Below are 27,233 nucleotides of genomic sequence, written 5' to 3' on the forward strand. Positions count from 1 at the left end.
AAAACTTTTCTAGTAAATCGGCGTTTAAAGAAACATATGTATGAAATGAAGTAAATAATAGGACTCTTTTTACGTTAACGAATCAATACTTACTTATTGTACTAATAATAATCGTTATTAGGGATCAAAAGAAGCAAACAATAGATTTTTGCAAATGGAGTAAGGTTATATATCTTTCGCCATGGACAGGAAGGCATTCTCAACGCCGAATTATTGTGACACGGTTCCCTTGTTGTTATTCATTTCTGTCGAGTACCGCGGGGATCGATCGGCCGACGCGACGGGTGCCACTCTTCATTCGTACCCCAATTCACTCATTCGAAAGTGGAGTGAGGCGGCAACTGTCCATCATTACCAATTGAACTTTCACGGCCGGAATGAGTGTAATGGAGATGATTTAGGTCCCGCTTTATTGCTATATAGTTTGATGTCGGACACGAATGATTTTTGGGTCTTGTGTCCGGCGTAACTCGGGCATCTTTTGTTACCTTTTGTAGCTGTGATCTAGATTACGTTTGACAATGTCATTACCAAATCAAATAATCGTTTGCGTTCGTCATTGAACAAAAAAGAAGATGAAACGAAACGGGGTCAAAATCATCTCTATTATCGTTCATTTTTCGAGATTATGTGTTAATTTTAATGCGTTTAAAAATAGGAAGATCGTTATATACCGAAATGCAACATACATATAACAAAGACTAATTTTGCTTGTACAATTTAAAGAAAAGATGTTTTTCACGTATCCCCTCTGAAATAATTTGCGTCGAATTTTCTTAATTAATGTTGCTAAACTAAACTAAACTAGCCTGGTAATGTCTTTAAAATATATTAGCTACAGAGACATTCGCACAAGTCACACGGCATACAAGTTCAGCGAGTAAATCCCGGGTGGATTAAGTTACGTCGTGATCCAGCCGCAGCGGTCAACGACTCCGCAGCATCTCGACACTTGCGGCTTTATTACAAAAAATAATTACATTTTTGAAAACTTGGCAAATATATTGATATAATAAATACGGTACAGAGATACAGGTTTTGAAGGTGGTAGAACCCTTTGTGGTTCGACTCCGGCGGCACCACCGCCACACCTATTTCTACCTAATAACAGCAGTGTTAGGCGCTACTGTGTTCCAGTTTGAAGGGTGTGGTAAGGGAGACATACTTTTTCGAGGCGCTCCAGCTTAGTCCTCAGGGGTAGCGGCGCATCTGTGGCCGACCTCAGGTAGCAATATCTAATTCTATCTGGGGTTGATTACAGATGTCCATGGGCGGCAGTAGCCATTTACCATCAGGTGGACTGCATGCTCGTCTGCTACTCCTATATTATAAAAAAAAATAAAAAAATATATATCATAATATCATCGTCGTCGTAGGATTCGGCCACGTTATGTATCATCAGAAAAGTTAGTTACGGGAGATGTTTTTTGGAAATGTTTAGACTTAATTAAATTGAGTATTGTAGTAAATAGTTCAATATATAACGTAGGTTAACATCTCATATCTATAGATCCCACTGCTGGGCACGGATTTTCTCCCAGAGGAGAGTGGTTAAGGTCAAACACCTAATGAATCAGAAGAATTTACGTCACTTGAAAGTCATTGTATAATTACGCCCATTATCCATTAAAATTAATATTTGACTTTTTTATACCACAGATTGCCAAGTTTCGATTTCGAAATTGGTAGGGAAATATTGGATAGATAACGGCCGCTAGTCTTGGCAACAATGATGATATTTATGATTAAATAAATACGAGTTCTGGATAATCATTGCTACTATTTAATTAATAATTTAGGTACTAAACGAGCAAGTCATCTATCAAATCTACGTTTTCTACGATCATCGACGCATACGATCAACTTCAAATAAGATTGCAGTTCTATCTAAGATCGGCTATAGTGTTGCTACCCCTAATGTACAGCCTTAAAAATATATAAACCTTTGCAGAGATGCTCGGGTATGAAAATGTAAATGTAGAGTAGATAGAGTTACATCAGGTGTAGTCGCAGTCAGATTGCGCGGTCGTTGACTCGCTCAGTCCATCTGACTCTACTTTGCTTTTTTCGTTGCATCTTTGCAAAATTGCTACGATGTGGAAATTGTTAGTACTGTTCATTATAAATCTTGTTTCTTATATTATCAGTACGGTTATACGGTTTGGTAATTGGTTTTCTTATTACATTTTATTTATGAAATAGATTGAGTATTGCATATTATTTTCCTTATTACAGAACTGTGGAGCTTAAATTTATTTATCTTCCTATATTATATATAAAATTCTCGTGTCACAATGTTACCGTATTCATCCGAAATGGCTTTACGGATTTTCACCAAATTTTATATGCATATTATTGCATATTCAGTAGGTCTGAGAATCGGCTACTATCTTTTGTTCATAACCCTAAGTGATAAGGGTTGTTCACCCTTAACGTTTTTTTATTTATATGGCAGCACAATGTTTGCCGAGTCAGCTTGTATTTATGTAAATTTTACTTATAGTGTTTTAGGTAGTATGAACAATTTACAAGTACACAAAAATAATTTATTTTTGTTTAAATTACTACATTCTTTGAGATAAATATTTACATTTGTGGATATGAGTATATAGCACAAAAATTCAATACCTAATAGAACCAAAATTTTGTACAAATTGTTAATTGCTTAAATGACACATGGTATTGAAGCCATACATAAAACTAGTAAGTAGTAATAATTACATTATAGATAGATACTATATGATATTGGTTATATCCTATGTCTTTCACGTGTGTTCGACGGTCCCAGACTATCTACTTTAGACGTTCACGTTTACTTAGTGCATCGATGCCGCATAACGTTTTGATAACTTACTGCGTTCGGTATTGGAAACGTGCGTTTTAGAAAATACATAAATGCGTTTTTCGAGATTACTGTATCGAGCGTTCAAAAGTAAATACGACTGGCAATCAAACGTGTACAGGTTGTAGCGTATATCGGTGCATTTAACTTCCTAAAAGCATATAATCTTCAGTTGCCGGTGCTAAAATTAGCACGTCTGAAATATGCCTAATGTATTACGTGTCTATTTTATTTCTATATCATAAACAGAAATTTGTTTGTTACAATACTAATGTCGTGTTGTGTTGTTACAGGTCAAAAGGCGGCATGGCGTCGTCCAAACACGTCATCTTCTTGTTCGCGCTCATCGCCTCTTGCAGCGCTGGTGAGTTCTTAATATAAGAGTAGCAGACGAGCATGCAGTCCACCTGACGTTAGGTGGATAGTGCCGCCCATGGACAACTAGTATCTACCCCAGATAAGATTAGATCCTACCTGAGGTCGGCCACAAGGCGGCTACTCCTGACGACTAAATAGGAATGCCTCGAAAAGTATGTCTCCCTTACCACACCCTTCATATAATTTAATAGCATTAAGGTTGTAACATACAGGCTGATATGTTAGGTCATGTTACTCGCCGTGATAAGACTACGAATACCAAAGTCAAAGTTTTGTAATCTATGAACATATTGCATGTTATGAACATAATATAACTTTTAGCATAAGATTAAGTTTTGTTCACATAATATTAAATATTTAATTTTATTATTATGACGTGTCTTGACAAGCCTAGGAATTTGGCTTGTGTTCAATATTCAACAGTGGATCTTAATTTGCTACGTCGCTAGATAATCCATATTTTTTATCCAAAATCCTTGAAATTCTTGGGTCGGCTTTTGGTTATAAAAAGCTTTATTAGAGACACCTGCGAGCGTAATACCTGCGTGATCGCATCATCCATTAAGGAACCAAGCTGTCATGTGAACTCATGTGTATTTTTGGCGTGGCGTGACGTAATGTCGCTGGTGGGCGTGGACGTGGTTCTATCGCGGATAACGCCGACCGTCACTTATCTGATATGAGAGTTCAAGGCGAGCGTGTCTCATCCGGATATTGTGCGGAATTCACCTATATTTCACATCTATTTACATAACACATTCTTGCATAATGTTGTTTTTTATGCTAATCACCACTGTAACGTGTATGGTCGTCTGGTACTACTTCTGTTACAGTGTTCCGGTATGAAAGGTGCTTTATAGCTTAGCTCTTTGGTTAGAAGACGTAATTACGTCTTCTACATGACAGTGCTTATCGAATATTAATCGGGAGTAACCTTAACTATTTTATTACTATCGGGTGCTTCATTACCACTTAGATAATCCAATCTTCTCGAGTTATTCGTACCTATGTAGAGCGTTTCGGAAATGCAGTTAAGTGCATTAAAATAAAAGATGCGTAAAAAATATAAAAAAATACAGTAGGTATATATGGACAGATTTTAGAGAGTTCTTGGAGTGTCGCCTCGTGTACAATCATCTTGCTAAATAAATAATAATAATAAACGTTTATTGCCATAATAACACAGTTTACACAAAGAATAAATGTACATTTTACAGTAATATTAATATGACAAAGGGAATTCGGCTCAGCATTGCTGTCTCAGAATCAGGGATTCGAGTAGCGCTGTTTTTCAGCCGCTCCTATAATCCGTGTGGTGTTAGGTGGGATAAGAGGATAGTCAGCCGTGGGGCATGTCCTGGGTTTTAAAAGCGTGTGTGTGTGTGTGTGTGTGTGTGTGTGTGTGTGTGTGTGTGTGTGTGTGTGTGTGTGTGTGTGTGAGTGTGTATGTACGTATTTGGAGGTTAATTAATGTGTTTTATTAGCATTAAAGAACTCCTTTATTGGTAGATATTGCATGCAGGCAGGTTTCAATTTTTCACCAGCAAGTTGTCTTTTTAACAAAGCAGATTTATATTTGTGTTTAAAGCATTCATTTTTACTGATTAAACGTGAAAAATAGATTCAAATTCAAAGCTTTTTTATTGAATAAAAAATGAGTCAACTATAGTAACAGCTCTCATAATATATTATGTAAAGATTTTTCAGTGATTTCAGTCTTTGTACAATTATTCTGAAATTTAGTATAGTATAATAAAGTACCACAAGCTAAATATATTTCCTAGCTGCTAGAGCAAAGTCCTTCACTCATGGTTACCGGACAGCGAGCAGCGGACAGGTCCGGTAATTATCGTATGCATTGTTGGATGCGGCGTCGCATTCCGCGCGGGACTCACCGCGGGATCGACTAGTACGTAGCTACCATTACATTTAAATCCATCACTGGATTGTACAGTCAGTTCCATTAGTAGATGAGCAGATCAAAATTTCAAAAATTCATTCATAAGTAAGTAAACACGCGTAGCATCATAATTACATGAACACTAACGCGTCAAAAGTAGCTGAACACCATATGTGCAAAATGTTAACGTCACTAATATGATATGTCATTGTTCATATACTTTTAACATTATAATGTTCTTCTATTTTTGAAACTTTACCACGTTCATCTAATTATGGTGCTAGTTATGTTTAGTTACTTATGAACGCTTGTGTGTATAGGTATTTTTAAAACGTTACGAATCTGTTAATCTACTTTTGGAGCTGACTGTACTTCGAACAGTAATGTAACTTATTTTCTAATACTTAATCATAGATCTGATAGAGCTGCAGTGATGATAGGACCACTAAACGATCGTATATTCTATAGTATTAGATGACTCTTCAAACATTAATAGTCGATTTATGTTTATGCAAAACGACGAAACGGCAGCATCCTGTACTATTAAAAGTTGAAAACCCCAATAAAATAGTATGATTACGATTACTAATGTTTTGTGGTGGTATGGCACGCATTTCAATGATTATTTGTACGAAACTAATGACGCTTGAAGCGCAGTGACTTCAGTTTATTAATAAGCAAACCGTTATGCGTAGTTTAGCATTATAACTTAAGTACGATCAGCTATCTGGCCTAAAATCACATTGCAATAAATCAGTGCCGGCTAAAGGCCTCCATATATCTCTAAAACGACTACACGTGTTACCGCATTACAATTTATTGTTACCAGCGGAGCGGTGATAAACAAATTAGATTACGTAGTACTTAATGCATAATGCACTAAACTGGTGGCAACGCACTGAATGAAGATTGTCTCGGCAATTATTTTACAACGATTTTCCGGTTAATTCGCTTCAGGAATGACGAGTGACGTGTTGGCTGACGTTGATTACGTTCACGCCATGTTCTACTACCCCGTAACGCGAATGAGTCATCATGTTGGCACGATATTAGGTGACGTTCAAATTAGTCATTATTACTATGGTCACTGTTGGACGGTGTAATAATCATAGTTGACAAACGTTACCGGATGCTTCTGTACCCTTAGTATGAGTTTTTACCTTTTTACAAAAATGATTATTTGTGTATGTGTTTGCCCATACATTTCCAATCAACGCCCCTTGCGGACTGTATCAGAACTGATTGGAAATACACTGATTGAACTGATTGGTAAACAAATACAAAAACAGTCATTTTGGTAAAAACCTAAAAACTCATACTAAGGGTACTGTAGCTCATAAGGATTTAATCTGTTGCTTCAAGCACCATTGCCAAGAAAAACAGAGGGACTATTATAGAAACAAATATATTATAACTTTTTTGGAAGCTAAAGAATGCTTAAGAATAGCGAAGTAACATCCTTTAATATTGATAATGTGAGGTACCTACTCGGATATGTTATAAGTAGCAGAACAAGTAGGGTTTGGTCGGTGAGGTACCAACGTCACGCATATTTCTAGCGTTAAGCACTTCTTGCGTCTGATTAATTTGGATGCTGGAAGACTTACATATTGAGGTGACCATTTTAATTTTTAGGCATGGCGAGTCATTTATTTATTTATTTATTTATTTGGTTTACCAACAATTGTTACATTCTTACAATAACTTCTTACAACATAACCTATAATATAGCTAAATGCACAATCACTTATAGGTAAACACTGCATGCAATGAACATAATACCTAAGTAACAGAGGCGCTTGACTTAAAACAATGTTTTACTAATTTAATTTAATAATTTTTAAGTCATCTTTGATTGACTTCAGGTAGAAACCCTGTTCTATATAGAGTTGGTTACAGACGCCAATGATGAGTAGCAGTGGGCAACTGAGGAGCACTGCATGCTCTTTTATTACTTCCATCTCATTAAAAAATCTATTATAAAATAATAGGATATTTAGTATTTTGTAAACTTTTGTGAATTGTGTCGGGAGAGCGTTAATTAGGATGTATGTGATAAGTATGTAGAAGTCGACAGTAAATTTGTATGAGTACACAGGGTATTGCTAGGTAAATTAAATAGTGTTACATCAATATGAACAGCTAAAACACGTAACTTTATAGACATGGGCAATTTGTTGAGCAAACACGTTTAGTTTCCGATAATATCTCTTGTTCATAATGAAACGACAGTAGTGTTGTGTCATTACTTTGTTATTAAGTTAAATTATATTGATTATTTTTAAAATACCTATTAATAAATAATTGCATAACTACATTTTTTTCTTATGAACTCTATTGCCTGTTTTTTTAATTTTTTAATTATATACCGCATATAGATCATTAAAAAAAACTATTGGTAACGTACATTATATAGACTTTCCTAATTTAATGCAATTAAAATCTTAATTACAGAACAAACATTATTTAGACCTAATTTAGACCTAAAAAATATTTCGTCGTTTAAAGCTTTGTTTTTACTTAGGGACCAAACCTGTAACTTTCCTATGCCGACCACATCGTTATAATGACAATAATACCACGTAACTCATCACAATTTGTTAGCACTGAATTGTAAATAAGATGTTGCATAAAGATTTCATTACTCAATCAAAAATCAAAGACTACAAGTGAGTATGCAAATTAATTCTGAATACTAATAATATGAATACTTATTAATTCTATAATTAATTATTGTTCTACCTTAGCACATCAATACTATGTCATCTGTGTGTGGTGCTGTCCACAGCATTGCGCATCTTCGGAATTCCTTGGGATTAGGAATGCAGTGCATGCCTGGATACGGATGTCGACATTTTGTTAATCTCTTTCATACCATCATACCACAAATATTTTTATGTATATTCTAAGTAAAAATATTAGAAAAATTAAAGAAACGGAGAAAAAGTAACGACGTCACAATTCTATTATGTGAGATATTTTTTACAAATTAGTTATTAGTATGCATTAATATTAAATTTTTAACCGACTTCAAAAAGGAGGAGGTTATCAATTCGGCCGGTATCTTTTTTTTTTTTTTTTTTTTTTTTTTATGTATGTACAGCAATTACTCCGCCGTTAGTGGACCGATTTTAATAATTCTTTTTTTATTGTGTAGAGACGAGCTGCGAGTTGGTCCCATTTAAATATGGTTAGGATCCATCGATTGGTTCTGGAGAAAAAGAGGGGAACTCCTCCACCCATGTAAATATAACAGCCATAACTTCGCCATTTATGAACCTATTTTAATGCCTTTAATTTCGTGTGTGGACAATTGCTACAAGTTGGTCCCATTTAAATATGATGAGGATCAGAGTGGGTTCTGGAGACAAAATATGTAACTCCTCAACCGATGGCTATAATTGAGTTTTGTTTGAAGATATTTGGTGTAGGTTCTAATGAAATTGAAAAACCAGTTTATCTTTGACTATTTAAGGGTCTGATAATGTGGCTCGGAGTCAAAATATGTAACTCCTCAACCGATGGGAATAATTGAGTTGTGTTTGAAGATATTTGGTGTAGGTTCTAATGAAATTACAAAGCCAGTTCATCATTGACTATTTAAGGGTCTGCTAATGTGGCTCGGAGTCAAAATATGTAACTCCTCAACCGATGGGAATAATTGAGTTGTGTTTGAAGATATTTGGTGTAGGTTCTAATGAAATTACAAAGCCAGTTCATCATTGACTATTTAAGGGTCTGCTAATGTGGCTCGGAGTCAAAATATGTAACTCCTCAACCGATGGGAATAATTGAGTTGTGTTTGAAGATATTTGGTGTAGGTTCTAATGAAATTGCGAAGCCAGTTTATCATTGACTATTTGAGGATCTGATAATGTGGCTCGGAGACAAAATATGTAACTCCTCAACCGATGGGAATAATTGAGTTGTGTTTGAAGATATTTGGTGTAGGTTCTAATGAAATTGCGAAGCCAGTTTATCTTTGACTATTTGAGGATCTGATAATGTGGCTCGGAGACAAAATATGTAACTCCTCAACCGATGGGAATAATTGAGTTGTATTTGAAGATATTTGGTGTAGGTTCTAATGAAATTGAAAAACCAGTTTATCTTTGACTATTTAAGGGTCTGATAATGTGGCTCGGAGTCAAAATATGTAACTCCTCAACCGATGGGAATAATTGAGTTGTGTTTGAAGAATGTTGGTGTAGGTTCTAATGAAATTGCGAAGCCAGTTTATCATTGACTATTTGAGGATCTGATAATGTGGCTCGGAGACAAAATATGTAACTCCTCAACCGATGGGAATAATTGAGTTGTGTTTGAAGATATTTGGTGAAAGTTCTAACGAAATTGCAAAGCCAGTTCATCATTGACTATTTAAGGGTCTGATAATGTGGCTCGGAGACAAAATATGTAACTCCTCAACCAATGGGAATAATTGAGTTGTGTTTGAAGATATTTACTGGTTCTAATGAAATTGCAAAGCCAGTTCATCATTGACTATTTAGTTAGGTTAGGTTGGAACATATAAGACAATATAAAACTAAGCGAGCAGGGCGCGGCAGCGCCCTGCGAGCGGGCGGTTCCAATCAATGTAAATTCAGACCTTACCTTAATTCATGATCTCGCTTATACACTTTTATATTGTATTAATATAAATGTTATTATGTCATCACTAAAAAGGGTGAAAAAAAATTTTTAACAAAAAATACAACCGACTTCTATGTCACTACAAAGTAAAAAATAATTCAAATAAATGTTGGTTTAGTACATATTTCTGAAGTCGGCGCTCATATTAGACACGCTGTTTACATCGTTATCCAACTAAATATATTGAGCGCCGACTTAGACACGCACACATATTAGACACGCTGTTTACATCGTTATCCAACGAAATATCTTGAGCGCCGACTTCAGAAATATGTACTAAACCAACATTTATTTGAATTATTTTTTACTTTGTAGTGACATAGAAGTCGGTTGTATTTTTTGTTAAAAAATTTTTTGTTAATAATTTTCGTCTCACTATACTAGTCACTTATTGTCTCCCCTGCTTCCAAGGGTCGTAAAACTTCTATGATCGGCTTTGGTTATTTCCTGTTCTATTTGCAATTAATTACAGATGATACCTATATACATTACATCGACCATCAGTTTAATTGTTAATCCACATTAAACTTAGAATTATCGATTAACAGCGGCGCATCCCTACCCGCGTTCAAATATGCCAGTTGGGCTGCAAACAGGCGCATTACATCGTATTACCGACCACAATTTACATTCCCATCTCATCTTGCGGAATAACTGAATAAACTCCGGTGTATTTTATTTCGCTACATCCCTTTTTATATCGGAGATGGCATAGCTCTACGTATTTTTCTTATTCTGGAAGTGCGCGTACGGGGAGGTATGCGTCGATTCTTTTTTCTTCTGCTATTTCTTAAGATAACGATGTGAAATAACTATAATTTTTTAGCTACGCATGAAGTAATTTAGTTTTATTTGTGTTAAAACAGCAGATTGCTGGTTTTTGTTTGTATTTTATACTAATGAGCGGTAGTGAAAACAATTGTATAGAGTTTTTTTAGTTAGCTAGATAATTAGTTATTATTGTGAAACATGTACTTATGGCGGGAATAAATTGTGAGGATATTTATTCATGTTTACGAAATTGTTGATGTTGACTGATTAAGTATTATTTATTAATAGAATACCGACATATATTTTTCCATTAAGACATTATGACAAAATTACTATAGACTATTCAAAATTCAGCACGAAGGGAATAAATAGTTATGACGTATTTAATCAATACACGTAAATTAAATTCAACAACTACATTCGTGCAAATGACTGGTTTGTCAAAACAAATTGAATGGGTAATAAATTAATGACCTAGCCTCGGCTCCAATGCGGGCTTCACTTAGCGCGCACTTGACAAATTTATAAGTTAGCACTTAATGCGAATTGCTGCTATATAATATAATCATATAAAATATTAGATATGGTATTAGGTTTGTTATAATATAATATAGGAGTAGCAGACGAGCATGCAGTCCACCTGATGGTAAGGGGCAACTGGCGCTCATGGACATCTGTAATCCACCTAAGATAGGATTAGACATTTCTACCAGAGGTTGACTACAGCTGCGCCGCTACCTTGAGGACTAAGCTGGAAAGCTTTGGAAAAGTATGTCTCCCTTTAAACCAGAACACAGTAGCGCATAACACTGCTGTTATTAGGCAGAAATAGGTGTGACAGGTGTGCTGCCGGAATCGAACCGCAAAGGGTTCTACCGCCTTCAATATTAGCTGGGGACCCGGTAATGTACTCGTAGCTAGGGAGCATTAATTCGCCAATTATCTTTTTAATTGGCAACATTAGACAAGTGTATGATGTCGTCAATTTTAAAACGTATGGTCACTTTAAATTTAAATTGCACGGTTTATCCCAGCTCCAATATTATCCTACCTTACCTTTTATATCGTGTTCCGTTATGTTTTCTTTTTTCGAATTTTTGTAATATATAATAATATATTAGACCAGCTGTTGGCCACTAAGTTATATCCGTTTTATCTTCTCTGTTAAGGTCGTGTTCAGTCGGTAGTAGTAATTGTAAATGACCCGTAGACCCTTACTTGACAAAGAGAGCCTTATTACATATTAATGGCTTGTCACAATAATGCCAAATTTAATTTTTATCTGTTGTAGAGGACACATTACTGTTTGTTTTATGCATAATACCCATGTCAATAAAATGAGGTCACTATATTTTTATTTGCACATTTTCCTAATCTCAATTTGAAAAAAACGTTTAGTAATCTTTCCCTTTACCCGACCTTCACGAAACGCGGCATAAAATCCAGAGCAGACAGAAAATCGAGTAAGTACAAAAGAATTTGAGCAAAAACCTTTTCTATTTCTACTATTCACTGGTGACGTACTGGTACATAATATCTCGAGTAGGTACAGCAAATGGCCAGGTACAAAAAGTCGAGTGGAGGTCGTAGGTACGTTCAGTGAATGTTTTCCATTTTCTTTGACAAGTGCGCTTCAAGATGAATTAGGTAGGAACGAGACAAGGGACAATCTTGAGACTACGTTTCTCGTCAAAGGAGACCTTTTTTCGTTGAGCGTCTTTGAGTCGGAACTATGTCAGCTTCGTGCTTGCTTTACGATGCTCGAGTGAACTGTCGAGTCTATGTGTTCATGCTTCGTTTGGTACTTAGTAGAAGAGTCGCTTTAATATGAGTGAAAATTGTAAAATGAATTTATGTATGCGTGATGTTAGTAAGTTCTCGAGGTTCTGTTGTAGAGTTGCGTTCTATGTAAAAGGTTTAAATATTAGGTTTAACATTAAAATGCTGATACCGTAGGTCTGCAACCAATCCCAAATAAGATAAGAGTTGACAGGCTAACGAAAGATACTTTATGTCTCATAAGGACTTAATTAGCATAACCTTAACGCCATTCTCATAATGCAGGAATAGGCGTGATAGTGATGATACTGTAATTAAACCACGCAAATGTTATTAAAGTTACTTATTTATACCATCACAACCAAGATATATCATTACCAAGAACGTCGTTACAAGTCGAATGTATACTAAACTAAATCTATGCCTAAGTAATAAATAGAGCATTGTCAACTAAACGAAATTCGGGCGAGTAGTTCAAACGAGGCACAGTTCTGTTCGTAATGGTGGAAACGTGATTTTCCACGCGAGTGCTATCTCCGTTGTTGCTCGTACGTATGCTGAGTGATAAGAGTCTCGTATGTGTCACAGTTATTCTAGAGCTCTCTTTACGTAAGTGATGAAGAAGTTAATTGCAGACTGTTGTCGAATTATTTGACAACTGCCTTATACGGTCAGGTTTGATAAAACGTAGCGTAATGTAATAATAGTTAATAGATTTAAATATACAACACTCAATAGTATTAAGTAAATTTAAAAAAATATATTTGTTTTATATACCAAGTTCTTGTTAATATATAATTATTTATTTTTTTATTTTTTTTTAATCTATATAATACTAATAAAAATATGATACTAATTAAATTAAAAATTAACTAATATTAAAAAATAAATTAAACTTATAAGATAAAGATATCGTCCAAAACTCCAACTTGTGGCATAGTGCCCAGAACGCTGGCAGCGTTTCCTCGCTGTATAGCGAGGCTAATTTTTTGGGCAAAATAGCTGCCAGCCCTCTGGTCACCCGAAGCGAGGATAAGCCGATGGGACAACTCTTTCATGAAAAATTTCATGTCAGCCGACCACGGACCCAACGTCTCAATTGCAAGCGCCGCAAACTCATAATCTTTTATAATAGTAGCATATTTGCGGCGCTTGAGAAACTGAGCGCGGTCGGCTGCTGCCCCAACACTACTGCAGGTGTCATGTATGTAGGTTGGGGCTAGAGTGTCCACGCATGTAACATCCCACACCAGGGCGCGACCCAATTTCCACGGCACAAGAGTCGCACCATCAGGTCTCTTGCCGTCGTCTCTGCACAAACCACTCGGTTCTAATGAGGCTGGAACGGAGACGGTGACAAGAGCTCTGCGGATTAAGTCGTTTAATGTGCCGTGTCTATATAAACGGCCAGCGCTCCTGGAGCAGGACAGACCATGTCGGCCTTTCTTATCCACGCTTCGGCCACATGGGCAATGATGAGGTTCGCAAATCTTGGCACCAAGCCGGAGACCCACTGAAATTCTCAGTGTCGAATCATCCAGAATGGTGCCAAGATTTCGGGAGGGAAGTGCGTGCAACCAGTGGCCTGAGTCTTCTCCGGAAACAGCCAAAAGTCTTGCTCGCTCCGTATCGTCTGCACAATGTTCAAGGAGACAGGCAAACGTGGATGAAATACCTGGCAAGTCCCAAGCTTTTTGTTGAGAAACATCATCCACGGGAATACTTTCCAAAGGAAATGCGACCCCCCAAGCCTCCACGGCCTCACCCAAGCTCGCCACCCGAACATCAGCTAGGCTTATGTTTAAAATTTCGCTGATGAGGGATAACGAGCTGTGAGTGGAAGCCAAAAAAGCCGGCAGGGCCACACTTGCTGTGGATCGTATTCCTAACCCTCCAAATTTAATTGGAAGGCAAGCCTGACGCCAAGATCCATCATCTAAATTCAAATTTAAAATTTTCGTGACGCACTGTTTTAAAGCATTATCTATAAAATTTGTAACTGAAGGGAATTTCCAAAACGTAATGTAATATACATTTGTAATCTCGATGTTAATAACTGTAATCTACTAACAGTAAAGAAGATCTAAAGCATAAAGCTTGTCACACATTTTCCCTTGGCTTGAGTGGAGTGTAGTTGGAGTGGCTTATAAATGTAATTGATATAAGACAGTAGATAGACAGCAGTGAACATCTGCGAAGTCATCCGTTAAATGTAGACACCATCGCTCATAAAAGTCCTGCGCTGAGGACTTCTTCAGGATATGATGCATGTTTAAATGCATCATATCCTGCCTTAATACAGCGCTTACAAACAGTATGAGTGGTAAATATTTCACATTTTGCCATGTAATAAAAATATTTCCTATTAAATACATTACTTTACTACTTTTCTACGTAAACTAGTAGTTCGTCACGGCAGGGAAATTCTTCGAATAAAATAAGATTATGTTTTATATTTAGCGGGAAACACTTAACTATTTACGCCATACTTGTTAAACTAAATAAGTGTAGTTGCAGTGGCAACATCGCTTCGGTAATCGCTGTGTGGCCAGCTACCAGGAAAATTGGAGTCAAATATATGAGCTTTCGTTCGTGTAATGTTTTCCTTCATTAGTTTAATGATCTCGACCGGGTTGGATGGCGCCGGATTGTCATACAAGTTTATTAGTTAGTTTATCTTATGGCTGAAGTTATGGAGTATTAATTATATCACTGATTGGATTTGTTTTATGGTTTTATAATTATACCCATATTTATTCGAAATTTAAGGATTGATGGTAGTAAACTTTTGTGGTTGTACTCCGGAAGTACCACCGCCTCATCTTTTTCTGTCTAATAACAACAGTATTCAAGCACGCTGTGTTTGAAGGGTGTGGTAAGGGAGATATACTTATCCGAGGCGTTGGAACATAGTCCTTTGAGGTAGTAGCGTATCTGAACCGTCCTAGGGTAGGACTCTTTATCTTTTTTGGGGTTGATTACAGATGTGTATGGGCGGCAGTGGCTACTTATCATCAGATGGACTGCATGCTCGTTTGACACTTCCATATTAAAATATTTATGTATAAAGTTCAAGTTTGAGGGGTTTGTGTAGTTTAACTGATTTATGAAGTGAACTGACGTCGAGAGTTGGATAGATGACCGTTACTGACTATACATCATGCGCACTTCCGTGCTTCATATGACCTATCAACCGTCGTCCCTCGTTGTCACTGGATAAACGTCGTTAAAATTTGACTGACGCCTACTGGGCGGTTTGAAAACACAAAGACTCTGTCCATCACACCGTTTTGAAGCGTGATGTTCTAAGTCTCTCTAGTCCATACATTTAAAACCATAATCAATTTCAAACTTAGTCGTAAAGCTTATTATAAAATTTCTGATTATATTGATGATGAAACAGCTTGGGACTGATCAATAACAAAATTATTAGTTAATGAGGAAAATGTCAAAGTGTAGCGTATCTTGTTGAAAAAACTTCTTTTTTTGACAATAAGTTTATAAGTATAATTAAGTTTGTGTTTCCATATGTGTATTTTTGAATTTCACTGTTTATTATGTGTTATAATTTGTTGTTGTTGCTTAAGTTCTTGAAATAAATAATCTATATATCTATCTTTTAGATACATTTAAAGCAAGATACTGGAGCTAATGCTTTATTAATTATATGTAAAAATGATGGCATTTAAAAAAAGAGAAAAGAGAATAATTATTATTTAAAAAAAGACAAACCCACAAAGTTTCTTACCGGATCTTCTCAGTAGACGTCGCGTTCCGATCCGGTAGTAGTTTAAGAAAAATATTGTAACTGACAATTTGTAAGTGCCGCTGTTGGCCTATACAAAATAAATATATTTCATTTCATTTCAGCCTGAAACTATACCTAACGTAGGTCGTAAAAACAATGTCAGCCTTGTAAAATATCTTCCTGCTAAAATATCCCATCAATATTAGCTTTAACGTATATAACCTTGATAAAGAATCTCCATATTGGCTATTAGTTTAATATTTAGTATTATGTATCATTAAAAAAATATGGGTTTAGTAAATATCTAAATAAATATTAAAAATAAACCTGGCTAAATGACTTGATTGATTTCTGGTTATATATGTATGTAGTATATCTCTAGTAAAGGGTACAAGTAGGTATATGTTTATACGAGTAAATATATTTGTGTTAACAGGACGTGCCCATTATGGAATGTTGTAAAACAATGAAACCACGACATGTCATGTAGTTTGGACAGTAAATAAATTGGTAATAGTGCAAATACCGTACGGGCACGTGCGTTAAAACCGACAACAATTGTGTTCGGTTCCAATATGTAATGTTAATTGTGAAATTGCGAAATGTGAATAATGTAGTTTGTTGTATTTGAAATATGTATTTTTTTTTCATCCAAATAATCCGTCTACATTGTTTTTTTGTAATGCTTTTGAATATACGATATATATTTTTGATAATGTTTGAGTCTTAAGTAGGATTAAATACAAACAATATGGGCATATTTTGTTCAATATTTAAGCTTTAATGACTTGGTAAGTAAAGATTGAAGTTAAAAAAATGTGATATCAAATTTTAACTGTATAAGAAAATTTTGAGATCTACGTGTATCTGTATGTAAGGAAAATGTACCTTCAGATAGATAGACGCAATGCGGACTTCACTGAAATATTCAAGCAGGTATTATCATTACAGGTAGGAATAAGAAACATATATTATTCAGTTTGTTAATCCATTTAATTTACACGCTGTGCTCTCTTGTGAACGCTCTTTGTTGTACAAACTGCACCGATGGCCCTGTTATTAAAATCAAACACCGCCAATACCACGAAACGAATTATCAAAACAATGACACCGGCGACCCACCACCAACCGTAAACATCACCATCGTGTACGACTTTAACCTAGATCAGTTATCCATTGCGCGTTTACTTCTTGCGTGGTTGACTTATTTGTGTAGTGATGACGCAATGTATGTAATTTATTGCATGTGTCGTAGACGTGACGCTGGTCGCGGGGTGGTGGTTGCGGGCTGTCACGGCCGATCGATAAGGGCGCGCCCTCGGCCTGCACGCGACGATTCCATCTGTTTTCGTACTTTTGGGCACATCCTGTACGAACTATCTGTAATTATGTTTTATTGTAAGCAAGTTTTGGCTTCCCTCATAAGTTTGTTGTGTAACCATCGGGGACGTATTGTATTTTAAAAAATAAACATACATAATATATTATCAGTCTCTTTCTAACATTCGACGAAATTGCACTTTTATATTTTCTAATGTTACTAATTGGGGTGTCCAACCAAATATAAAATTAATCATTGTTGTATAAGTCTTCGATATTTCGTATGGAGTATGAAATTTAATTTAGATTTGTATTTATACGTGGTTTACGGGCATTAAAGGGAGGTGAAAGTTAATGCGCACATTTTAAAACTCTTGGTTCCTTAGAAAAGTGAAACTTCAATCAAAACGTTATATATTCATATTAAAGATAGCGATTAGCTTTTTTTAAATATCTGTCTGAGAAACAATAATTGAAGTTCATTACATTTATTTTCGCACCATGTTTCAGCTGCCAGCACTACAATACCTCATTATGAGCGGCTGTGAACTACTAAATTAAATAAAACATTAATCATATTATATGAATAAGTACGGTTACGTTGCGTCGTCTGTCTTTATTGGATGTATAATGTAAATCTATACAAATGTATGAAGTTTAAAAATAATCGTGTATTTTGTCAGAAATATGACAAGTTTATATATCGCGTGAAAAAAAAGTGATAGCCTATTGGTTAAGAAACTCGGCCTTTAGATCAACGGGTCCGAGATTCAAATCCCACGCACCTCTGATTTTTCGAAATTATGTGCGTATTAGAAATTAATTATCACTTGCTAAAATGGTGAAAGAAAACATCGTGAGGAAACCTGCATACCTAAGGATATTTATAAAGAAAAAAAAATCTCAAATGTATGTGAAGTCCACCAATACGCACTTAGCCAGCGCGGTGGACTATGGCCCAATCCTTCTCGTTCTGAGAGGAGACCCGTGCCCAACTGTGGGACAATAATTGGTTGATGATGATGATGATGATATATCGCGTGGCGCTACTGTGACTTAACTTATTGGTCTGACATGCGTTGGGTTCGGGGTTCGATCCTTGGCCAAGCAGAGGATTTTTTTATATTTCGAGTACTCGTTTTTAAGTGTGTCCATGGCTACGAGTGTATTTTTGATCGTACCGGAGCATCTAATAGCAGTAGAATACATCGTTGATAGAATACGAGTATACCTCTTCGCCTGACCTGGAATATATTGTACTAGAGTTAATGGACCCTATTGGTCAATCACTACCTAATCCTTATTTCAGTTGATTAATGGCTATGACGGCTTTGGTGATTGTTATCATAACAAGTGACGCTGAGTGACAGTTTAATGTGACCGCTGTCTTCTGATCCAGTCTAAGTGATTGCTCTGGGTGTAAAATATTCGATACACATACAAAGAGACTCTAAGACGTTCGTTTGTACCTAATACTGGCTTACTTCAGTCTTATTTTATTTAGGTACTTTAATTAAATAGGTTAAAAATCACCATCCTTCAAAACCACCACCATAACTTTACAGAGTTATATCGGGTAACAGTTTTTGTCAGGTAGATTTCGTTTTCCCCGCATTCTAACCTTTTATACACACATTGAGCCCAGTTCTATCTATTAGCACATGTATCGGTACATTGTACCTCATTTGTCCGGCCTAGATCCGAGGGAACCGAATTTGTACCATCTCGGAACAGTGGCCAGTTGATTAGAGGCATTGTTCGCAATAATCAAGTCCGGACCGAAGCCGCATGCCCTACATGACAGGCTCTATGTTCTCTATTGTTGGGAATTACACGTATATATAGGTAAAGGGAATGTACACTGTTAGTTTTGTAAATTTAGAGTATTCTTAATAGGTCATTTTTTATATTGAATTTATAAATATTGTAGATGTACTTTCTACGGTACGCTACGGCACCGATACTCCGATATATTATTATGCCTACTTGTATTTTAAAGCAGTACTATCAATAACTGTTGTTTTCTGGTTAACAAGGTGTAATTAATCAGAAATGAGGCATTTCATTATAGTCTTCAAGGTAGACAACGCATCTTACAACAGAATCTCAAGTAGAGCTCCAATTCTATATAGATATTTTTATATCCATGGGCGGAAGTTAACACTTATAATCAGATAAAGTGTACCCATTACCAAAAATGAAATCATTAAATGAAATCAAAGTATTCACTGTTTATTTTATTTATTTATATATTTCCACTGAATTCAGAAATTGACCATATTTTGTCAGTATTTATATTGTACTTATGTTACTACCTTTGTTAGTAAAACTAAATGCGCTCGAGTAAGTTAAATAAGCTGTAAAAAAGTTACCAAGTACTACCACCGATTTAAAAAGCATCGCAACGTGTAACACATCCCTTACACCGGCGTATCGAGTTCATTAGCCGCGTCGCTCCGACCTTCATTAACGTCGGCGTCTAATTAAAATATATTGCCCCATACATCTTCCTCCTTAGTATAATACCCCGGGAATTGCCGGAGACATCTTCGGAATACATAATACATGTACAAGAAAAGAAAGAGCAGCTTTAATTAAGTCCATCTTCCATTGGCAGCGAGATAGTCTAAACGAAGAATCAGTTCTGTTCTCTGGAATCAAATCTGTTCAATTCGCAAATTATATGCTTCTACGATCAAATTTTTGTGTCCTTTTTTCTAGTTTTCTATGTAGCAGCAAAGTATTTCTCTACAATTTGCAGTTGTTAAATGTTTTATGCATATATCTGTCTTTTTGACTATTGCAAAAAGTAGCTCTTCCTTAGCGTCCATTTTCGTGTTTTCTTAATGTAAACATTCTCCACTGTCTTTGAGTTAAGCTTTTATCAAATTTTTCTAATTAATCAGAATTTACGTAATATTAGGCTGACATAATATAATAAGCTTTGTACAAGATTCATTACTTAATTTTAGTTGTGATTATATAAGCTTTGATCATCGCTAGGACACTAACAAAGTTTAACGACGAGTATAATGTTAGATCAATAGACGAACCGCGTGGCGGAGCGACGCTACGCAGACGTCACGGAGAATCCGGGTTCGATCCCCGGCCAGACATGTATCAAAAAGATGAATTTAGACTTTTTTGGGTCTGTGTGTTTAGGTGGCAGTTAATTATTATCACTTGTTTAAATCGGTGAAGGAAAATATCGTGAGGAAACCTGTATACCTGAAAAAAATCTAAAAAACAACATTTTAAGGGAATGTGAAGTGAATTCACACTTGGCTATCGCGGTGGACTATGGCCTAATCCTTCTCGTTTTGAGAGAAGACCCGTGCCCAGCAGTGATGATGATGATGGGTGTTTGAGTATTCATCTTTGTGTGGACTATCCATGGCATATACGATCTTGGTGTGGGGCTATGAGTGCAGAAAGCGTCATTTAAGACTTATTATAATAGTAGATAGCGACGACAGGATAGTTTAAAGTACCTGGTAGTATATTTGCATTATGAAGCATGATTAACTGGCTAGGAATGGCGGCGCGGGAACGCACGAGAACGCTAAGTAAACACGAGCGGAACGTGACCGGTGCGGTTAGCGGATGTTGGACGCACGGCTTGCCTTTTTATGTTATCTTGGTAGATAGCTATAGTAGGTACTTGGTAGATTTATATGATGAATTACATTGTTCTTGCTGGTGGTAGAAGTTAGACTCCGGAGTTCACACGTACACCACTATCATATCAGTTTCTGCCTAATAACAGTAATGTTAAGCGCTGCTGTGTTATGGTTTGGAGGGTGTGTTGCTAGAGGCGCACTTATCTGAGGCGTTCCGTCGTAGTCCTTAGGAGTGGCAATGCGCCTGTGGCACTTTAGTTGAGATTGGTTTATCTGGGATAAGTTCCATGTATCCTTTGCCTTCCATGGTCAGAGGATACATCTATTCAGGTGGATGAAAACTCGTTTGTTAAATAAAATTCATAATAGTCTTCTTGATATGAACGTGTGAAATCTATTCAGGCAGATACCTACCTTGTTTTATCAACATTACATCATCTGGACACTATGTACATTCCTTCAGTACCGAACTTATGTATTGTTTTAAAAGTTTTAAAAATATCCGATGTGGATAGACCCATCCCATTTTAGGCTTCCTGTTATTATGAGGAGAAAATCATGCTTACCAATGACATAGAAAAAATATTTAGTCATACTAAATGCATAAAAACCTAGTTACAGCCTTATTACAGTGATTGATAACAATGAAGACGCCAATCAAAGATCGAAAGCAAAAGACGTCGTTTAACTTAACCTCCCAAACCTTACTAATTGTAAGGCATCATTTTGTAATACCGTTCAAAGTCGAATCACTTGGGCAAAATTTAGCTGAATTGAAACAAATTGTGCGTCGACGAAATCAATTTACAATGCAGCTGCATACCGAATTCTTAATGTTCAATCATTAATGATTGGATATATTGATTTGTCTGTTTGTCCGAATTAAGGATGATTGTTTACGTTCTCGTCAAAGTTATTTGAGTTTATTTATGTCCGTCTTGACCTTTTCGCTCAGCTGTTCCGTTAAGGGAATGATGTCGAGAGGTGCTAGAGACAAGGTTCAGGGCTCACTGAAATAGTTTTGTAATGAGGTAATTATTTCTGGGGCTCTTTACAATGTTTATGTAAATATGATTTTAACAAAGAGATTTAAGGTAATGAATCGCGTCCTTAAAGTTAACGGATAAAACATTAAACAGGTTTTTTGTATAACGATTTGGTTTTCCGCTCAAATATTGTTGGATGAGCGAAAAACTTGTAAGAAAAATTCTTCGCCACCACTTTCTTTTTAGTTTTTTATTTAACAAGTCTTAGTTATAATATTTTTATCTTATTCAATAGACAATAGTTTTATCGCCTCGATTATATCAGCGATAGGTATAAACCTATGCCCATTGTATTGATATTGTAGATCACGCAAATGAAAACATCGGATGATTCATGTGACATTGTCGCAATGCGTCCGCTCTTTGAATCACATATGAGGTGTTTATGAGGTTGTCTTTCACGTTGAAGATGTCTGTCTTCTACATTATTAACTTTTAATTTTATAGTATCAGATAAAAACTAGCCAGAACACAAATATGTGACTAAAAGCAAAGTTGTAAGGAATAAGAATATTATTTTAGTCCATCTGGTCATCTCTATAGGGAATGGACATCTGTTTTCCTGGAACCAGATGGATGAGTTGTTTTATGTGATGACTAAGATTTTTTGATTAGCGCACAGTACCGCGAATACGGTCACTACGAATAAAATCTTATCGTTAACGTGCATGTTATTTCGCATGTGATCTTCAATATTCTAGGATTCTAGGACATTCGAGAGGAAAGTTCTAATAATCCTCCTCGATCCATATTATGTTATTTCATTGAAACCTATCGCTCGTCGCTCTAAGACGTAAATAAGCAAATGCCTTAAAATATTTGACTGATATTCGTATTGAAAGGTATTTTATAACGTGTTTATAAAAGTGTCGGGATTGTACTTTAGTTAATTGTTATTACAAGTTATAAGTGAACTCCACCGAAAACCTTCAGGTCAAGAGGCTATATCATTAATCATTCAAAGGTAGAGCAATGCTCTAGTTTGAGGGCGCGGCCTGTCCTTCGAGACCTTTAGTACTTCAACCTCTGAAGTTTGCTTTGTATTTATTTACTCAGGTTCTTAATAATATTTCTGTAGCTTTATAAAGCATATTAATGAAAGATGCGTTTATTTTAAGTGGGAATTGTCGCCCAAGAATAGTAGTAGAACAGGAGACCTATCTGAGATTCATTACAAATTCGATCTTGAGAACTAAGTTAGAAGATCTCATTCCATTTGACAAAAGTTATGGGTACATCCGTTAACTTAAAATAGAGTGTGAAGGTGGTAGGACCCTTTGTAGTTTGACTCCGACAGCAACACCGTCCCACCTATTCCTGCCTCATAACACTGCTGTTAAGCGCTGCTGTGTTCTGGTCTAGGGTGTGTTAGGGGAGACATACTTTTCCGAGGTATTCCAGATTAGTCCTCATCGGCAGCGGCGCATCTGTGGCCGACCTCAGGTAGGAATATCTAATCCTACGAGTATGTGGGGTTGATTACAGATATCCATGGGCGGTAGTAGCCACTTACTATCAGGTGGACTGCATGCTCGTCTGCTCTCCTATATTATAAAAAAGTTGTACTTTTCATACTATTACATATTTCAAGACTACGATACTCTCAACGGTTCATTTCCCGTAGTACAGTTTTACGGCATTGCCGCCCGCCCATTGCCGAGGGCGAGGCCGACACGCGACACCGCCACGCTTCAGGAAGCGCACTTGAGCCTAGTGCCTAGTCCTCGCACCTCAGTACCTGCCCTATCGGTCACACTCCATCGAGTAGTCAAGTAGTCACTCTGCTACAACGTTAGGTTTCCGGTGTTATATAGCATTCTGTAGAGGGTAATGTTTTCGAATATATGTGTAGAATGTATATGTTTTATTCGTTGGCACGCCCTACAGCTTTTCATATTTTACCCTACAAAGTGTAGTTGGATTCGTCTTAATTGTTGGAGTGACATACATCCTTATTAAAGTTATTATTTTTAAGCAGTTGATTTTTTTATAAAATAACTACTATTAGTTACATGAAAATAATTATGTCTGTTGCTTCAATAAACCCAATTATAACCACCTTAATAGTATCAAATAAATGTATTTATTTTTTTAAAGCTTATGCATATGTCTTATACAGAAAATTACGTTCTATACAAAGAACAAACAAAAGTGGGCCCCAGCGCAGACAAGCATTTAAGAAATTACAAATTGCCCCCCGTAATGCCTTCATTCCAACCCTTACTGTAGGGTCGGTATTTAGAGCACTTACTCTGTTTACCGCGTGTGCAGACATTTGCCTTTAGCTATGTAAAACTGTCTCTATATATAAGGTTAAGAATTTTGCCGTAAATATCTAAAAATGTGCTAAAGCTGATGTGAATGTGGCGAATAATTAAAAATATAGAGAATATATTAATTAGTTTAAAAATTGTCAAACGTGTAACATACCTACATAGTTATGTTTTTATGTATAAGGTAATAATAGCATTGTTGGCAATTTTTGTTATAATACGAACGAATATATTATTTTACGTAATTACGTAATTATTAAAATTTAAAGAACTATGACATTCAATGCAATATATTTTGTAGTCTCACAGTATTCGTATATTCTGCAAAGAAAAAGTAAAGAGTAACATTTGTACCGGCGCGGGTTCAGGAAGGCGTTAGAGGAAAACATGTTGTCATAACTTATTCAGGTTTAGTACTGTGCCTTTGGGATTCCCTCTGTACTGCAGGGCTCTGGAGCTCGGCTTGCTGCCAAGTGCCGGTGTTTACGGAAAATACTTTAAAGGTAACAGAATTGTTGCCAATATATAATTCGTGTTCTAAGAAGACATTACATTCATATATAACTCTTTTTGAACGTCAACAAGCTACTACCACTTGTAAAGGTGCTTTGGTATGGAGAAGAAGTGGCGAAAGAAACTCCAATAAATAATACAATTTTACACAGTGGTACATAATTAATTATTTATGATTGGATTGTTTAATTTTGTGGTTTTACGACGAAAAAAGCCATTTATAAATTAAAATAAATAAAATAAGAAAATTAACGAAATAATACTGATAATTGACATGCTTGTATAGGTAAAATATCGTGTGTGTAAACGTAGAGAACATTTAGTAAGACTTTTTTGGGAATTGGTTAGAAAAAAGTCGAAACAAATATGAAGTTGTTAACGTCAAGCCATATTAAAATTAGCTTTAAAATTACACAAAACAGCCGTATTTTATTCACACATCGCGAAAACTTCATTTGGATTCCGTCATCTCTTAATCAAACATAACACGAGATTTTTAATGAGGAAGTATAAATCTCATTATTGTATACACCACATTGTTCTAATCGTAATTTTACGGAATCCTTGGACGTATACAAGTTTGAAAATACTCGAGTAAAATAAGGGCCCTCGAAGCATCGGATATCCCTTCACAATATTTGAAGGGATCGAGTTTTTAATATGGGTACTTGCTTTGAAAGCGACGATCATTTGTTTACTTGCGAAGGGATGGAGAGTCATTTTACAAATGAATCTTTGCTTTTTCTTTCATCATTTTCGTAGAGTGCTTCCGCTTTTCTTACTGGAGGAAAAAATGTGTCCCAAAATATTACCTACATATACAACAGAGTTTATCAAAGTTATGAGAGTTAATTTTATTCATGGAAATGTTAATAACATCAGAATTTTGAAGCTGCTTTACAGATTATCCTAAACTCCGTATGATGTACTCTAGCTACATCATACAAGTTGTAAACATAATTATATTAAGGATATTTCAATAGATACCATTAATTAATTATTTATTTTAATATTCGAATTATAATATACGACCTTTTGTTATTTATAATGAAATCACACACTATGTGATTTCATTATTACTAATGGGGCCTGGCGGGAGAATTTCCTAATTGGGGCCGGAATCGGAAGTTCCTTGTTCTGAAAAAAAATGAACCATCCTGTTCTTGTGAAACAATTCTCGGAAATCGTTTATAAATATCTCATAAATTTATATATATGTCTCAGTATTAACAATAACTTTTTTCTTTACAGGTCCATTGGGCCCGCTGCCGAATATTACGAGCTTCGATTTGGGGATAAAAGAAGGTAAATATATATATTTTTATATAATGTATTTTCAAAAATCTGTTTATGTTAAAAATTAATCACAGCAGATTCTGAGGAGGATTTTTAATTGTTTATTAAGATACCTGACTGATCGATAACTTTGTATGAGATATTAAGTGTTTTAAAAGACATATCAGTAGATTATTTCTTAGTAATTAGTTATGTTGACTAGTTTTGGATGACTAATTTTTATTTAGATTATTTTATTAATTACTTATTCAGATAAGGTACGTAGATAATTGCAGAATTTAGGCGCACAATGTAATATTTCAAAAATAGGTAACGTAATGTTGGACGTAGCCCATTTTAAAGCGGGGAACGAAATGCAGATAATAAGCGTAATCTTACGTGTTTAGTTACAATATTAATATGTAACTAAGATCGCTCTGTACGTTTTCCAGGTAGCTGCGCTCTCGGCGACGTGGTGTACATGCCGGGCGACGAGTTCCCCGGCGCCGGCCCGTGCGAGCGCTGCAGCTGCACTGCCGGCAGCGTGCAGTGCGCGAAGCAGCGCTGCGAGCCGCGCCCCGGCTGCAAGGCGGTGCACAGACCCGATCACTGCTGCCCTACGTACCAGTGTGGTGAGTATTGAGTGAACGACCATGCAGATCATCTGATGGAAATTGTCAACTGCCGCATTTAATGATCAATGATGCGTTGTGATAGATGCGTTGCTACCCCTGAGAACTAAGTTGGAACACCCTTGACGACCCTCCGTAATAGTGACACCAAGTTCTTATTTCTTTTTTCTCATGTTTTAATACGTGCAATTTCTTGTTGGCACTCTATTACAAGAATAATGTGTCGCTCTCGTACAATGGATACGGAACCCTAAAGTGAAGTTCTAACTAAAATAGCTATACTAAAATAGTTCGTACTGGCTATGGAAAGATATTTTTTAAAAAAAATTTGGAAGGGTTGTATCATCGATTATTAGAGTTTAATTATTATTTATTTGCTTTACCATCATCAAGGATATTATCCTGCTAATGTCGTATTGCACTTTTATTTCTAATGTGGATTTAAGAAGTCAATATTTGCTGAAGTATAAATGTTTAAAAACT

General features: G+C 35.9%; 1 protein-coding gene across 1 annotated transcript in view; it reads left to right on the forward strand.

Moving 5' to 3' along the window:
* LOC140753554 (uncharacterized) overlaps positions 1-27,233 on the forward strand; it is an 84,660-nt gene that overhangs the window by 52,879 nt on the left and 4,548 nt on the right. The window contains exons 2-4 of the mRNA XM_073088254.1: positions 3,136-3,206; positions 26,095-26,148; positions 26,571-26,750. Of these exons, the coding sequence (XP_072944355.1) occupies positions 3,136-3,206; positions 26,095-26,148; positions 26,571-26,750 (305 nt within the window). The remainder of the gene's footprint in view (positions 1-3,135; positions 3,207-26,094; positions 26,149-26,570; positions 26,751-27,233) is intronic.

This window comes from Epargyreus clarus, unplaced genomic scaffold, assembly GCF_041222505.1.
Source record: "Epargyreus clarus isolate Ecla_fem2 unplaced genomic scaffold, WU_Ecla_fem_2.2 ptg000026l, whole genome shotgun sequence".
Lineage (NCBI taxonomy): Eukaryota > Metazoa > Arthropoda > Insecta > Lepidoptera > Hesperiidae > Epargyreus > Epargyreus clarus.